Here is a 16203-nt window from a genome sequence, read left to right as displayed (position 1 = left end):
GCCGTGGCTCGCGGTTATTAGAGCACTTTTTTTAAAAAAATATTTATTTATTTGCTTATTATGTATACAGTATTTCTTCAGTCCAGAAGAGGGCACCAGACCCCATTACAGATGGTTGTGAGCCACCATGTGGTTGCTGGGAATTGAACTCAGGACCTTTGGAAGAACAGGCAATGCTCTTAACCGCTGAGCCATCTCTCCAGCCCCCTATTAGAGCACTTTTGGTTCATCGTGGCAAAGTGTGGGGTTCAGTTTGTGATAGGGGAGATCATGATAGAGTTTCTCACGTGGTGACGGGGAGGGGGGGCAGTTGAGGGAGAACGGAAAGATGAGCGACTTTCCAGGGTTGCAGAGTAGGACATTTCCAGTTACAGGTGGCAGACGGGGTTCCTGATTCCTGCCTGGTTCTCTGCATCCTATCCAGTCTTCCAGTGTGACCTCTCCTCTGGTGTCAGGCACCTAGATTCTGAAATGTTCTTTGATTTTTGCCTTGTTGGGTGTCATGAGTGCACTTATCAGTGGCCCTTGCAGGGACACTCTCTTGGGCAATTTATCGGGCCCTGAGAACAAGGGCGGGTGAGAAACCAAGAGTGTGGTTCAATAAGCCCTAAGTGCTTCTTTTGAGTTCCTTCAAAATGTCATAGGCCAACCGTGACGTTCTGAAGATGTTCTTGCTCTGAACTGTGACTGACTCTCAACCTTGGAACACCAGAGCCACTTTCAAAGTTTTTGGAAAATATTAATTTCTGGGTTCCGTTTTAGATCAATTGAATCTAAACCTCAGGGGGAAAGATCTAGGCCCTGAAACTCTGCAGCTGCTGTCAGTATATAACCAGGTGGGTTTAGTTTGTGCACTTCAAAGTTATCTTCAAATCTACTGTTACTTATTCATGGAGATGACCCCTTCTTCTTGTGATCAACCAAGGCAACCATCCACCTTAGCTGTGACTGCTACCTGCTTGGTCTCCCAATCCCCAACCCCCCTCAGCATCCCTCAGACAGATGTCCCGTGTCTCTCAGCAAACTCATCATTTTCACACTGGTTTCCTCTAGCCTCAAGACATGCATTCTAACTAGACTCTAGGTCAACCTGTTTGCCTTCCACAACCACAGATGACTCTCCAGGCCACTGAATGGAGGAAATGAAGAAAATAGGGCCCAGAGTTTCTGAACCCGTGCTTTACCCTAATTTATACAGCTTTGCCTATTTAAAGCATCCATTTCTTCCAAAAGGAATTTAAACTAATTTGCTTGTGTATAGGTCTGCAAATGTGCCACGCAGCACAAGTGTGAAGGTCAGAGGACAACGCGTGGGGTCGGTTCTCTCCGTCCACCGTGTGGGCTCCAGGGATAAAACTCAGGCTGTGAGGCTTTGTGGGAGGTGCCTTTACCCTCTGAGTCAAATCACTGGACCTCACTCACTTTTTACAGCTGATTCTATTTATTCTCATCATGCGTGTGCACATACACATGGGCATGCGTATCCCAAAGCGTGCATGTGGAGGTCACAGGACAAATCCGTGGAATCAGTCCCGTCCTTTCACCTTTCTGGGTTCCAGGAATCAAACCCAAACCATGAGGCTCGTGTGAGTGGGTTCTCTAACAGAGCAACTGCAGACTGCGCATCTGTGGGCTTAAGGGTCAGCGCCAGTCTGGAGAAGGATGTTGGAACGTCGCAGTGGCCTCCAGACAGAAGGGTACTGGTTCATTCTGGACCCAAGCTGCCAGCTATTCTGATTTATTACCTCCAGGTAGACAATTATGGCTTCCAGTTTTCCCACATTTAAACTAGAAATGCAAGTACCTCTTTTCCCCCAACTGATTGCAGTTGGTGAACTTTATAGCTAGATTCCTTGGCACATCTTTCCTGCCTAGGAAACCCCCAGATATGTGTGTGGTGTGACTTGGAAGACTGCTCCCCTGTCCTTCTGTCTCTCCAGAGGAGGCCTCGGGTTTCTCAGTACTGCATCCAGGACGCTAAACTATTCTGCCATTGAGCTATGGCACCCACCCTTGTGCCAAGATTTGAAAGCCGACCTTGCAACTCGCCTAACTTCTTTATTGCTGGACAGGGAGCTTCTAGCCACTTCCCATGGTGCAGCTGGGAGAACAGAAAGAGAAGGGGCAGGAAAACACCCAGTGACTGCTCTTAACACAGTTCCTGACTGCAGGGGAGTTGTGAATGGCTGTGATGGCCAATGCTCACCCGGGGTGGAGATAATGAGACTTGTGGCACAGGAAGGTTCAAGCTGAGCATGTATAACACAGTGTGTGTGGGAAAGCCCACGTGTGCAGTGGGGTTGTCTGAACTACTGAACAGTCTCCTTGCTCCAGCTTGATTCCTCCTTGGGAAGGGTACCTTTTCTTAGCAGACTGTCTCTGTTTCTGCCGCAGTTAGGTTTCACTGCCCAATTTCTTGTGCCAGGAACAAGAACCTAGAATCCCAGAAGATGTGTTGTCTGAACCCCCGAATCAGCGCTAAGCCACTTCATGTACCTGTGTTTACTTTGTCTGTTGATTGCATCAAGGGGCCTTGCAGGGTAACCGACCCATGCCACTCGGGATCAGGGCAATTATACTTCACACAATGACATCTCCCAAGGAAGTTCTCAGAAGCCACCTCCTGTTTAATCAACGCAGACTACACGCACACGGGTTCATACACACATTCATACACACACAAATGTGCACACACACACACACACACACACACACACACACACACAGAGTTTCACTAGCTGACCTACAAATGAAGACTTAGCTCTGCTTTCTGTCACTCCTGAGACAGAAAACTTGCCTAGAAACCTAGTGTTCCAGGGGACAGGAAAGAAGATCCTCTGAATCCATCTGACTCTATTTATTATATATATATATATATATATATATATATATATATATATTACTATTGCTTAATATACAAATACCTGCTGAGATGGTGTGTGTTCCTGGCACGGTCTCCAGGCACACAGCAGACTGTGTGCTGTTGATTCTGCGAACAGCTTTAAGAACAAGGTGCTGTCAATCTTCTCAGCAAGAATAAAAATGCCCGATGTCAACATAGAGCTGCACGGGCTCCTAGTGCAGTTGTTGGTGCCCAGTGTCATTTACCAAGCTTAGCAGTGTGTGCAAATACCTACCGAAATTTTCGATGAAGACCAGAGCAATGAAGCCACGATCAGCATGCATGGCTAACACATACTACACAGAGCCGTGGGGAAGGGGTGGTGGTGAAAGGAGACAGAAGACAACTACTTTATTCAAATGAGTAGTGACCAGGAATTTGGTCTCTCAAAAAAGGGGAGGGGAGTTGACGAAATGGCATGCTTACTTTGAAAGTCACATGAAAGATATTTTACACACCCTTGAAACAATTGAAGGATCTCTTAATGACAAATACAGCATAAGGTCTTTAAAACTACCATTATTTGAGGCTGGAGAGAGGGCTCAGCAGGTAAGAGCACTGGCTGCTCTTGCAGAGGACCCAGGTTCGATTCCCAGCACCCACTTGGCTGGGTGTAACACAATAGTCAGTCTGTAACCCTATTCCCCACTCTCTTCTGGCTTCTGTGTACTGCATACCCAGGGTACAGACATACATTCAGGCAAAACACCCTTGCAATAAAGGTTTTTAAAAAGAAAAAATATTATATTATTTTCTTTGAAAGATTTATTGTATGTGTGTGCGCTTGTGTGACTTTGTATACCATGTGCTTGCAGGTGTCTCCTGAGGACACCCAGAACTGGGGTTGTAGGTGGTTGCGAGTGCTAGGAACTGGACCCATGTCATCTGCAAGAGCAGTAAGTATTCCTGATCACTAAGCCATCTCTCAGCCCTTCGCTATTATTTTCAAAAGTAGTAAAATATACACAGCCTCCGTATTACTCTTCTAAGGCAGTGGTAAAATATTCCCACCAGGGCAACTTGTCGAGGACAGGTTTATTATTTGACATACACTTCCAGAGGCACGATGGACCATCACCATAGCAGGCAGCAGACATGGTACCTAGAACAGAAGATGGAGGCTCACATCTTGAACCATAAGTGTGAGGCAGGGGATGAACTAGAAACAGGGCTGAGTCTCTAAGCTCTCAAAACCCACCTCCAGTGACACACTTCCTCCAACAAGGCCATCCTAAGCCTCCCCAAACAGCACCACCGATTGGAAACAAGATATTCAAATGCCCAATACAATGGCGGACATCTTACTCAAACCATGACAGCATCGTAACTGATTTTAAATGCAATGATATTCAGTGGTATTAAGCATGTATATGTGTTGTGCATCCGTCACCATTATCAGGGTCCAAGACTTTTTATATTGCAAAAGTGAAGCCACGTGAGAGAGCGCCCCACTTTCTCCCTCTGCCCTGGGACACCATTGGATTCTCTGGCTTTATGAATTTGATTATTTTGGGCACCTATCTAAAAAGAGTTATAATAGCCTGTCTTTTAAATAATTGCCTTGCTTTGTTTAGCGTTATGTGCTCAAGCTTCTAAATCTTTTAACCATCCCCCCCTTAAAGGCTGAATAACAATCCATTATGTGTATCTATCTCATGATACATATCCATCTATAGATCAACTGAACCCACAGTTGTTTCTATGTCTGGTATTGTGGATGATGAGTGTGGTGTATGAACATCTCTGAGATCCTGCTTTCAGTCCTTTGGGGTTTGTGCCTATTCAAGAGAGTATTGTTGCATCCTATGGAGGAGGAAGTACATTTTAGAGCTTGCATAGTTTTGAAAGATGCTGAGAAGGTGTATTCTAAAGCAGCAAACATCCTCAGGCTGATAATCTCGCAGATTTCATCATGAAACTTGACCGGTACAAAAGAGAAAGCCACCCTGCAAGACTTTTGTAAGATCAAGTGGTTTCTGTGCTATTTGCGGAGATTTCGGCTAATAGGGGTCCGATTGTATTCTAGGCTTGCGTTTGTGTGGGTCTCTCAATAACAGGATCAAGTATAAGAGATCTACAGTCTAACCCAGGGTTAACCCAGAACCCAGCCCAAGAAAACAACGCTGCACTTCAGGAATGGAACAAAGAGAAGCTTCTTCAGGAAGCAGGGGAAAGGACACTAGGGTGCCAGATGTAACCTATTTCCCTTATCTGGCTCCCAGCCTTCCTCTTCTATCCGGATGGATGTGCTGACAAAGGAAAGATATCTCCATGGCTTCCTCGGTGGAAAAAATCAGAACACCTTGGGCTGATGGTTTCAGCATTTGGGGGTAATTTTCATACAAAGTTCTGCTCAGTCCAATTTAATTTCTTCGAAACAATGTTCTTTAAGTGGACTTGCGAGTCCTTGCGGTTAGTACCAGCTTTAAAACAACCACTCTTCTGAGCTCAATATAGGATTTAAACTCCTTTCGACTCAATGAATTTCACTGCAGAAAGAAAGCTGGCATTCTGCACACACAGGACAGCAGAAATCCAAGCACAGGCCTCATACTGTGTTCTGAGAAGCGAGCAGCCAATACACAATCATTCGGTGTTGGGGACACTTGGAGAGAGTAGTGTTCCCTACAATGAAGAAAGGGCACACTTTGGGTCAGGGCTATTCTACTCTGACAAAGCTGGGACGGGTTCAGATGTGGCATTGAAGACACTGTCTCGTTCACACACTCATTAACAGTATCACCTTTCATTACTGGGTAACGACAGATAATGAAAATTAATCAAACAAAACCCCTTTTGACCTGGTCCTCCAAAGTGATGTCATCAGCACTGAATAGGTGACAGCTCCGCTCTGTATGTACTGTAAATTCCCAGAAAGACGGCTGCCAAACAGACGCCAGGCTCCCTTGCTTGGAACAAAGACTGAGCATGCTTAGTCACTTGCAGAATGTCTTTCCCATACCTGGAGTGATTGTTGCTTTGGAGTCCCTGACCCAAGCATTACTGTGTTCTCAGCTCACAGCCCAAAGTCCCACCAACCATTCTCCAGTCCCGAGAGGAGAATGGATAAGCAGTTCCTTCCATCCTGCCGAGCTGTGCTTTCTCCTTCCTGCCTGAGGCGTCTCTTTCTAACCTGTTATGTGCTCCGGCCGTCTTCTTGTGTCCAGAGGCATATCATTGTCATCTATGGGCCAAAATGACCAAAATACATTCTCATCAGGAGTTCTTAAATCCAGCTCTTAGATCTCCATATAAATGCATCAAAGTTTAGTATACATAGACATCATCAGGGGAGGCCAGATGGAGGCTCATTAGGCAGAAACACACAAGTCTGACTATCTGAGTTTGATCCCTGGAACTCATGGTAGAAGGCAAGAATGGCCTTCCAAAAATTGTCTTCTGATCTCCATGTATGTGCTGTGTCATGTGTGTGCCCATACTCACACAATATTCCCCCTTCTTGCACACACACACACACACACACACACACTAATAATGATAAAAATTTTAAAATTAATCTTGACTATAAAAAATAATCACCAAAGAACAGGGATTCCCATTTACTAGAGTCCAATAAACTGCATTTTTAAAAACACCATGCCAGGTTTCCCCTCGATTTAAGAAGCCGTATGTCCCTGAGATGACAGCCCAGCATTTATGTTCCAGTCCTGGATTTAACTTAGTCAGAGAAGGGGTTCTTCGCAAGGTGTACAGGAGTGGTGGTGCTCACCTTCCTCCACCAAGTCCGAGAGAAGCCGGAAGTTTCTGTAAACAGTTTGCCAAATAATTTTCTGGAGCTAATCATTACAAGAAACCGATTCAGTCAATAAAATCCAGTCACGTTTCTGTGTGGCTCAACATAATTAAAGGCGGAAGTTTCTGTTTGGGGGTGTTCCGGACTGCTGTGAACCTTAACTGACAGATTGGAAGGGTAGTTCCGGAGAGATGCCAACTTCCGCAGAGCTGTGTGAGCCGGGAAACTAGCCAACCCCTCCCCTCTGGCCCCAATTTTCTCATGGTAAGAGAGCTAGGTTTTACCTCTCACAGGTCTCAGGAAGGTAAGCGACCGAACATACTCCCACAGGCTCAAGTGACGGCCACGTTTGAGAGCCAGTGTGGGAAGTTAACAAAGGGCTCTGTCACCCCTCTGAGAACTGAGCTGTGTTTGGGAAGTGTCCCTGGAGAGAGAAGCGGTGTAAAGCACACACTGTGAGTCTCATGCCGCCTTCCATCCCTTTGCCAGGCATCGTTATTCTCATGAGCATTAGCACAAAGTCGGGAGCTCCAAGATGCCCTACAGGGAGAAAGGAACAGACAGAGCTGTGTAGTGTGGCTGGGACCACAGAAGGGAGACATGGACAGGTAAGGGAGGGGGCTAAAGGAGAACCGGCAGTGAGTAGTGATCCCGATTCTAGCATCTTCACTTTTCACAGTTACACATCCCAGAGATGGATGTGACAGACGCATGCCTGTAACACCAGCACTTGGGAGGCTGAGACAAGGGGACTATCTGAGTTCAAGGTCAGCCTTGAACAGAGTGAGACCCTGCTTCAAGCAAGCAAGCAAACAAACAAGCAACAGTTATTCATTGTGACTGCATAGTTAATAGATGACTAATTCCATATAAAATCATTACAACAGGAGGCTAAATCTGACAGTCCCTGTGCAAGGGGTCATTGCTTGAGCTGGGTGTTTGTTAGGACCATCCTCTATGCACAGCCATACAGATGTCTGGACTCCTGGAAAACACAGGGAGTGATTTTATGTATGTGCATGTGTTCCGTGTGTGTCTTTTATAATACAAGCAAGATCCTCTCATGTGAATCCTTTTGAAACTGTCATTTTGCCCTGGTTAGTGCATGTTGGAGATTCATTGTTGCCTAGACAAATAAATCTACTTTACCAGATTTAATTGCTGCAAACCTTGAGAGCTACGGGCAACATCTTGTCTGTGGAGTCATCCCTTAATGGATGGGTATTTCCATGGTGTTAAGAACAGCAAATATCCCTTGTGTGCCTCCTTGTGCTGTGCTTTATTTAGTGTCTGTTAAGTGCCTTTTATTCTGGGACCCTGGTCCATGGGATGGTGCTGCCCAGATTCAGGGGCCTTTCTGTTTGGTTACTCATTGACAGCACCCTCACAGATATACCAAGAGGTGTGTCTTTCAGGTGATTCCAAACCCAATCAAGTTGAAAATGGTTAACCTGGACATATTTTATATACCTTTCATTGTTTTGTTCTATGTAATGTCAACTCTGTAAAGGTTCTACTATTGTTCTTTACCCAGATGAGAAGGCTGTGATTTACAAAACCAGTGGCAATTGTGATATGGTGTACAGGGTTTAAAAAGATTTGATTATTATATATGTGTGTGTGTGTGTATATAAGTTTATTTGTACCACATGTGTAGAGAAGCCCAGAGAGGCCAGAAGAAGGGGTTAAATTCCCCAGAATTAGAGTTACAGATGGTTTGAGCTGCCAGTTGGATGCTGGGGACTGAACTCTGGTTCTGGGCTAGCACTCCTGACTACCGAGTCCTCTCTCTAGTCCATGTGACATACAGTTTTAGATTGCCGAACAACAGGATAAAGGGATCTGTTCTGAGAAATGCAGTAGCAGGGGAGCCTGTCATTGTGCAAACATGCAGAACACGCTCACACAAACCTAGATGGTATAGCGAGCACACACACACACACACACACACACACACACACACACCCCTATCGCTGCTAGGGTCATGAGAGACAAGACAACACAAGATGAAATCAAGCATAAGTGAAAGCCTTTCAGTGGAGAGATCCAGTAAATAGGAGATGTCTGCGCTGCTTCCTGCACAGGGCAGGGCACTGTTCTGTAGCCAACTGTGTTTGTGTAAGTACAAGTTCGCTTTAGAATAACAACCAAGAGTGCAGTATACTAAGAACACAAACCATAAAGGCAAAACAAACACAGTCGTTCATTTCCATTCTTGAGTAGTAAAACTGTCTGTGTTTTGCTTTCATAGCACTGGCAGAATTGTTTACATGACCCACAGACAGCGCGAGGGCGTGAGGATGGCTACAGCGTCCCTAGGCAACAAGACCCTTCGAGCGCTTCCATTCTGTTCTTATGGGACCACCACCCTATATATGGTCTGAACTTGGCAGTTATTTGCCCGTATTTCTTTTTGCTTATGAGTTCCTGGCTTGGAGCCATTGTAGTTTTTGTGATTCCCTAAATGATTTCGAGCAAGAATGGCATTTTTTGGGTGGGGGGGGGGGAGGTCGAACATTTGTTCTTTTGTCCTTGCTTCTTCAAAGCAGCTCCAGAGTGATGGAAATGGCAGACAAGCTATTGCTTTTGGGGAGCCTTGCAAGCACCCATGAGATGATATTTTGGAAAGCCTATAGAATGAATACCGGGTGGGAGGGATGGTTGCCAGAGGAGCCAGCCAGACTCAGAGGGATGCAACCCTCATTCCCATTCCTCAACATCCTGGGAGGGCAGAGAGGCTGAAGGTTAAGTTGGCCATCAATGGCTAATGCCTTCATCCATCAAGCCTACCTAATGACACCTCCACAGGACTCCCCCAGATGATCAGGTCGGAGGACCTTGAAGAGCTGAATACATGGAGGTTCCTGGATGATGATATGGAAGCCCCTCATTCCTTCTCCTTGCAGCTCTCCGTCTGACTCCCACTTCAAGCCTGGGCTTGTGGCTGTCATCTGAGGGGCTGAGCTCTCAACCTGCGATCTCTCCGAGTAGACGACAGTGTCAGAGTGAAGCCGAGTTAGCAGGCACTCCACTGGTATCCACTGCAGGACCGATGGCCTGCTTGGTGGGTGGGAGTCCTTTTCTCCTGATATCTGCTTCTGCTGAATGAGAGGACCGGAGGAGGTGAGTTTGTTTTATTCCTTTCTCCTCTGTGCAAATGTAGTTGGGGTGAGCTCTAGAACCCCTCGTCTGAAACACTGCTAAAAGACCATGCACACATCACCATGAGTCGTTTCTCTAGAGGCAATGTCGCTTGCCATCTCTTCTTTTCATGAATGGGATCGTCTCAGGGCCTTCTAGCCTGTCACTACACCCCTCCCTACCCTATGGTCCCTGCACAGTGTGATGGTTCAACGGTGAAGATCTGACCATGTTATCACTAAGCTCCCTGGTGAGGACAATCCCAGGCTGGCCTCATGAGCTCCACCATTCCCACTCCTGCCATTGCTCTGGTGACTGATACATCACACAATCAAAATGATTGTGCAGATGTAGTTCAGGTGACTGTCTTAGTTAGGGTAACTATGGTTGGGATGAGGCACCAAGACAAAAGCAACTTGGGGAGGAAAGGGTTTATTTCATCCATATAATTCCCTATTAAGGTCAGCATCAAAAACAGTGAGGAGGGCAGGAACCTGGAGGCAGGAGCTGATGCAGAGGCCATGGAGGAGTGCCGTTTATTGGCTTGCTCCCCACGGCTTGCTCAGCCTGCTTTCTTATAGAACCCAGGACCAGCAGTCCAGGGTGGAACCACCCACAGTGAGCTGGATTCTCCCCCACCAATAACTAATTAAGAAAAGACCCTGCATGCTTCCCTACAGCCCAGTGTTATGGAGGCATTTTCTCAATCAAGGCTCTCTCCTCTGTGATGACTTTATCTTGTGTCAAGTTGACATAAATCTAGCCAGTGCAGTGACTAATCAGTCGATCTTAATATAGAGAGTTTCTCCAGGTGGGTCTGTCTGATGAAGCCAGCCTTTTACAAGCAGAATTTTCTCTTCCTGCTAGCGGAGGATGATGCCAGGATGATGAGATGCCAACAGGACTGGGTGATTCTGCCCTGCCACTGGTGCTTTAACTGGGGCAGACACTGCCCCATGGGAAGAGTCTGTAAGAGACTGAGAGAGGTTCTCATGAAGGCCACCATGAAGATGGGGGCTCCAGTGCTGCAGAGGAAGTGCAGAGGTTTCTGGAAACACGGCTGAATGGCTTTGAAGTGACTTCCCTCTCCAGCCCAAACTTTAACCAGCTGAAACCCCCTGCCTTTAGCTTGGGACCCTCTGAGCAGTCAAGCCCAGAAAAACGTATCACCTTCAGAAAAGTGAAATCAGGTGTGGGTGTTGCTTTCAGCTACCAACTCCATGGTAACCCATTTTATAGCAAAAAACAAACAAACAAAAAAACCAAAAAAACCAAACCAAACCAAAACAACAACAACAAAAAACAAAAACAAAAAACATATACCTCACTGGTTTCTAACCCTTTAATAAAAAACTTCTGCTGTAGACATACCAGGTTCTGCCATATAATCCCTATAGCAGTTACTTTTGAGTTATCACCGCTTTACAGATGAGATATAGAGCTATTACATATTTTCCTTAAGGTCACAGTCAGTAAAAGCATCCCGTGTAACCCCAGCACCTGCATCATGCTTCTGATAAACTCAAAAGCATGTGCATGACATTGCAGACCCTTCCTGACCTGGTTTCTCTTAGTTCATCCTTGTCAGATTCTTCTGTCACTTAACCCCTTATAGCCTGGTGACTGTCACACTGCCTTGATTCTTTAGTTTGCACATTGATTCCTTCTGCTTGCCCTGTGCCACCTCTTTGTCCTTTGGAAAGTTCCAATAGTTCTTTTTTTTTTTGTCCTGCCCCAGATGGTACCTCTGATGGGAAGCCTTTGCGGACTCTCCCAGATGGGATCTATGCTACTATGCAGAATCCAGGCATGCTCCCCCAATACATAGAGACTTCCCTGCTCAGAACCCAGAAGACCTGGTGGTGGAAATTAGCTACGGTGAGCTCCTTGTAGGCCAGGAAATTTACTCATCATTACATCCCTTGCATTGGCCAGCAGAGAACAGTGGGAACTCAGCAAATGTTCCAGGAAGGAATCATTCCATCAACAAAAGTACTTTACAAGAAATAGTGAGACATACAGGGTCTTGCGGCAGGGGAATGAGCTGTTAGTCCTGTGCTTCCCAGGACAAGCCCAGAACAAGTCTTGCCCTGAGAGGGTTTAAGAAGCTCCGCATTGTGACTTTGGATTTGTTTTCTGACACTTGACTCTTAGCATTTCCGGAGCGCATCTAGATGCAGAAAACAGCAGAACCAGTCATAGGAAGGGCCACACTTCCCCCTTTGAAAGCAGGACTGTTGATCAATTTAGGCCTTAGCCCCAGACTCTGTAAGTTTTTCTGTCGAGAAGTTTATGGGAAATGGAAGTGAGGGGCCACAGTTCTGACTTATGCAGAATGGAGCACCGCCGTCAGACCACTGCATATCTGCTCACGGACCCCACTGTGGTTGAGGAGGACTGGAAGACTTAGAGACAGCGCTTACAAACCTGAGCCGGTCAGGTAGTGGACCACAACGTCCCCACTAGAAACTGTTGGGTGCCTCCGTTTCCCCGCCTGTGCAAAGTGCGGTGTGCAGAGGGCTTGCCCTGAAGAAGCAAGATCACGGGCATCTGGGAGCGCTGAAAAAGGAGGAAGTCGAGTTAAGATGTTTCTAGCCAGCTTTCGACGAGAGGCAAGGCAGAGCCGAGAGGGGCGCAGAGCAGATGCCAGGTGAGGCACGGGCTCCAGGCCTTGTGTCAAGGAGGTCCTTCTTTGCTCCGGGTGGAGGAAACTCAGAATTGGACTCCCGACGCCAGCAACCCGAGCCAGGGGCAGATCCGGCGGCGGGGCTGGGAGGGGCAAGTCTGGGTGCCGCGCCTGCGGTGCTTTCAGCCGCAGTTCAGGGCGCAGGGGGCGGGAAGAGGTGGAGCCAGGTGGGGAGGAGCAAAACCCGGAGGCCTCGGGCACCGCGGGCAGAGCCAGAGTTGCTGGAACCCAAGCCACCGCACGCTGCCTCGGGAAAGCCCGCCACCGAGAGCAGCCTTTCCTGCCGAAGTCGCCGCCTGATTTCAGTGCGCAGCGGGGGAGAAAGGCTAGTGACTCCGGAGACCGGGTCGCGGATTCTCCTTCAGTTGGGAACTGCCAGGTTACCCGCGCTGGCCCTGCCGCCCCAGTAACGCCTAGCCTGACCCTGCCCTTTGTGTGCGTCCCAGTCGCACCATGGATCCTTCGGAAAAGAAGATATCTGTGTGGATCTGCCAAGAGGAAAAGCTGGTGTCCGGGCTCTCCCGCCGCACCACCTGCTCAGACGTGGTACGGGTGCTTTTGGAGGACGGCTGCCGGCGGCGACGCAGACAGCGGCGAGGCCAGCGCCGGGGGAAGGCGGAGGACCCCTCCAGTCCGTTGGAGCAGCCCGAGCCCCCGGACGAAAACGACGAGGATGACGACGACGTGATGCCCCAGGGCATGCTATGTGGGCCCCCGCACTGCTATTGCATCGTGGAGAAGTGGCGCGGCTTTGAGCGCATCCTGCCCAACAAGACGCGAATCTTGCGACTCTGGACCGCCTGGGGCGACGAGCAGGAGAATGTGCGCTTCGTGCTGGTGCGCAGCGAGGCATCGCTGCCCAACGCCGGGCCACGCAGCGCCGAGGCGCGGGTAGTGCTCAGCCGCGAGCGCCCCTGCCTGGCCCGGGGAGTCCCGGCGCGGCCCAGCTTGGCCATGACCCAGGAGAAGCAGCGGCGGGTGGTGCGCAAGGCCTTCCGAAAGCTGGCCAAGCTCAACCGGAGGCGCCAGCAGCAGTCGCCGTCGCCTTGTTCGTCCACGTCGTCGTCCACCGCCTCGTCCTGTTCGTCGCCGCCTAGGACCCAGGAGAGCGCGTCGGTGGAGCGCATGGAGACGCTGGTGCATCTGGTGTTGTCGCAGGATCACACTATCCGCCAACAGGTGCAGCGGCTCCGGGAGCTGGACCGTGAGATCGACCGCTACGAGGCCAAGGTGCACCTGGACCGCATGCGGCGGCACGGAGTCAACTACGTTCAGGATACTTACCTGGTAGGGGCTGGCATCGATCTCGACGGGCCGGCTCCTGGAGAGGAACCCGAGGAGGCGACGCTGGCGGAGAAAGGGACGGAGGCAGTGGCATCTCTGGACAGTGAGGCTCAAGCGGCCGCGCTGGAGGAGCTGGCCCGGCGCTGCGACGACCTGGTGCGGCTGCAAGAGGAGCGCGCCCAACAGGAGGAGTTGCTGGAGCGCCTGTCCACCGAGATCCAGGAGGAGCTGAACCAGCGGTGGATGAGGCGGCGCAGTGAGGAACTGGCGGCTCGAGAGGAGCCCCCGGAGCCAGACGGCGGTCCGGATGGCGAGCTGTCGCTGGAGCAGGAGCGGGTCAGGACGCAGCTCAGCACTAGCCTTTACATCGGGCTGAGGCTCAGCACGGACCTGGAGGCGGTCAAGGCTGACTTGGATTACAGCCAGCATCAGAGGGACATCAAGGAGCGCGAGCTGCAGGGCCTTCTCCAGACTTTGCGCACTTTGGAGCAGACGGTGGTGAATGATGGGGCTCTGGGTTCTGGCGAACCTTCGCGGGAACCCCAGCCTCAGATCTGTGCAGAAATGTGGGTAGACCAGGCTCGGGGAATGGCTAAGAGCTGTCCCGGCAACGATGAGGACTCGGATACTGGGCTGAGCTCCATGCACAGTCAAGATTCGGACTCGGTACCCCCTGTGTGCGAATCCCTTGTGTAGGAGTAGTAGGGAGCGAGCCTAGACGCTTGCAGCGTGCACAGGCCTGGCCTGCTCAGGGACGTGAAGTGAGGCTGAGGGGTGAGCTCAGAGTTCCCGCGGATGGGTCTGAAGAGTGGAGAGGACACCTGCCAGGGAGCATGCTCCTCTGACTCAGGAGGAGTGTGTAGGAGGGCCCTGGGCAAGGAAGCCCTAAACTTCTTAAGCTTCCGAGGGAAAAAGAGGTGAGAACCCTTCCCTAATTTTAAAACACCTTAGGTAAATCGACAAGGTCCAAGCCCATTTTCAAAACAAGAAAAGAGAAAACCATTGTGGACGTTTTAAGCACTCCTCCGTATGGGACGGACTGACGCCAGCTAGAACTATGGTCTGTGGCCTAAAGTGCCGGTGAAAGAAAACACTTGGGTGAGAAGGAAATTCCTTGAATGTTAATTGTGACTGGAAGCGTGTTAAAACTAGCCAGAGAGGACGCACTAGTGTCGATCTCTGCCTTGCTTAACATCTTTGATAAAATCCATAGGCACCGAAACCCTGGCTGTTTACATTTCTTCAGGTTTGGGAATTACCCATCTGCGAAATCATTTGCCTTTTATTTCTGTCAAAGGCCAAACCGCACGGAAATCTAATGCTGTGTTTATTCTCCCTACTAGATACAAGGTGTTAAAAGCCCACCTCCCACCCCACCCCCGGCCCCCTCAACTCCACCCCAAACATAGCCATTTTGAATTATAGAATCCTGGCACACATAATCCAGGGTAAAAAAAAAAAGGAATCTGGCTGTTTGTGTTTCTGCAAAGACAACTGCGCTGACTTCTAGTTCATGACGCCTATTCACTGACTCAATCACAGAAAAAAAAAAAAAGGAAGTTGCAGCCCACTTTGCTGTTTTAAGGAACATTCTAGTGTCAGCTATAACTTGACAGTGAAGATCTTTGCACAGTGTTTAGTCCAGTTCTATGATTAGAGTCAGCCATGACCTTCATGAATTTTACCCAGCTCCAACTTCAGTAATTTTGGTTGGAGATCAGGTTCTGGTTCAAGTAAACTGCAAGTGTCAATTCACTTCAAGTGCAAACATCAGAGTTTGCAGCAAACGGCCTCCAAGGTGTGTGTGTGGGGGAAGCAGCAATCTGATAGGCCGCTGTGGGTAAACAAATAGATTCACCATAGCAGGGAGCCATGGTAAAGGCACAGGAAAGTGAGCTGAGAATTTGAGTTGCTCCTGCCTGGCCAGTCCCCCTGCCTGTGGCAGGCGAGATAGGAGGGTGGCATTGTCTGCTGTGGCTGGTGGTAGTGCTGTGGGGTGCTCGGTGTAATTGTTCAGGGCGTTTGTATTGAAACTTACCAGCTGTAGTGAGCCATCCGACCTGTGGAAGGAGCCTACTGGTCCGCTTCCCTATGGAGCCCAGGACCTTTTGAGGAATATGGGTCTAACGTGTCCGGAGGAAGTATCAACAGTGGTGTGTGTGTGTGTGTGTGTGTGTGTGTGTGTGTGTGTGTGTGCTGCCAGTGAGGTACAACTGAACTAGCGAGGGGCTGGCTCCTACTTCCACAACGACAGGCAAAGATAAATTCAGAGGCCTTGGGATTGTGTAGCTCTTGTCTCTTCCCTTGAGAGCTCAGCTGTCGGAGGAGTGCCCCCAGCAGGAGCATGTCTTCCCGAACTCCACAAGTCACTGCTGAGACATTTCCTTTTCACAAAGTGTCCCAACACGGATGCTGCTGTGGCATTATAACACACGT

At 49.1% G+C, this 16203-nt stretch overlaps 1 protein-coding gene across 1 annotated transcript; it reads left to right on the top strand.

Moving 5' to 3' along the window:
- Positions 1 to 12684: 12684 nt before the first annotated feature.
- On the top strand, positions 12685 to 14989 carry Rassf10 (Ras association domain family member 10). Its single transcript, XM_048460494.3, has one exon. It carries the CDS (start codon positions 12937 to 12939, stop codon positions 14461 to 14463), a length of 1527 nt encoding a protein of 508 aa, XP_048316451.3. The 5' UTR covers positions 12685 to 12936; the 3' UTR covers positions 14464 to 14989.
- The last annotated feature ends 1214 nt before the right edge of the window (positions 14990 to 16203 follow it).

Source organism: Myodes glareolus, chromosome 7 (assembly GCF_982192425.1).
Source record: "Myodes glareolus chromosome 7, mMyoGla1.1, whole genome shotgun sequence".
In the NCBI taxonomy this organism is placed as follows: Eukaryota; Metazoa; Chordata; class Mammalia; order Rodentia; family Cricetidae; genus Myodes; species Myodes glareolus.
The sequence above is the reverse complement of the archived record's forward strand: the minus strand, read 5'-3'. Positions and strand labels throughout refer to the sequence as shown.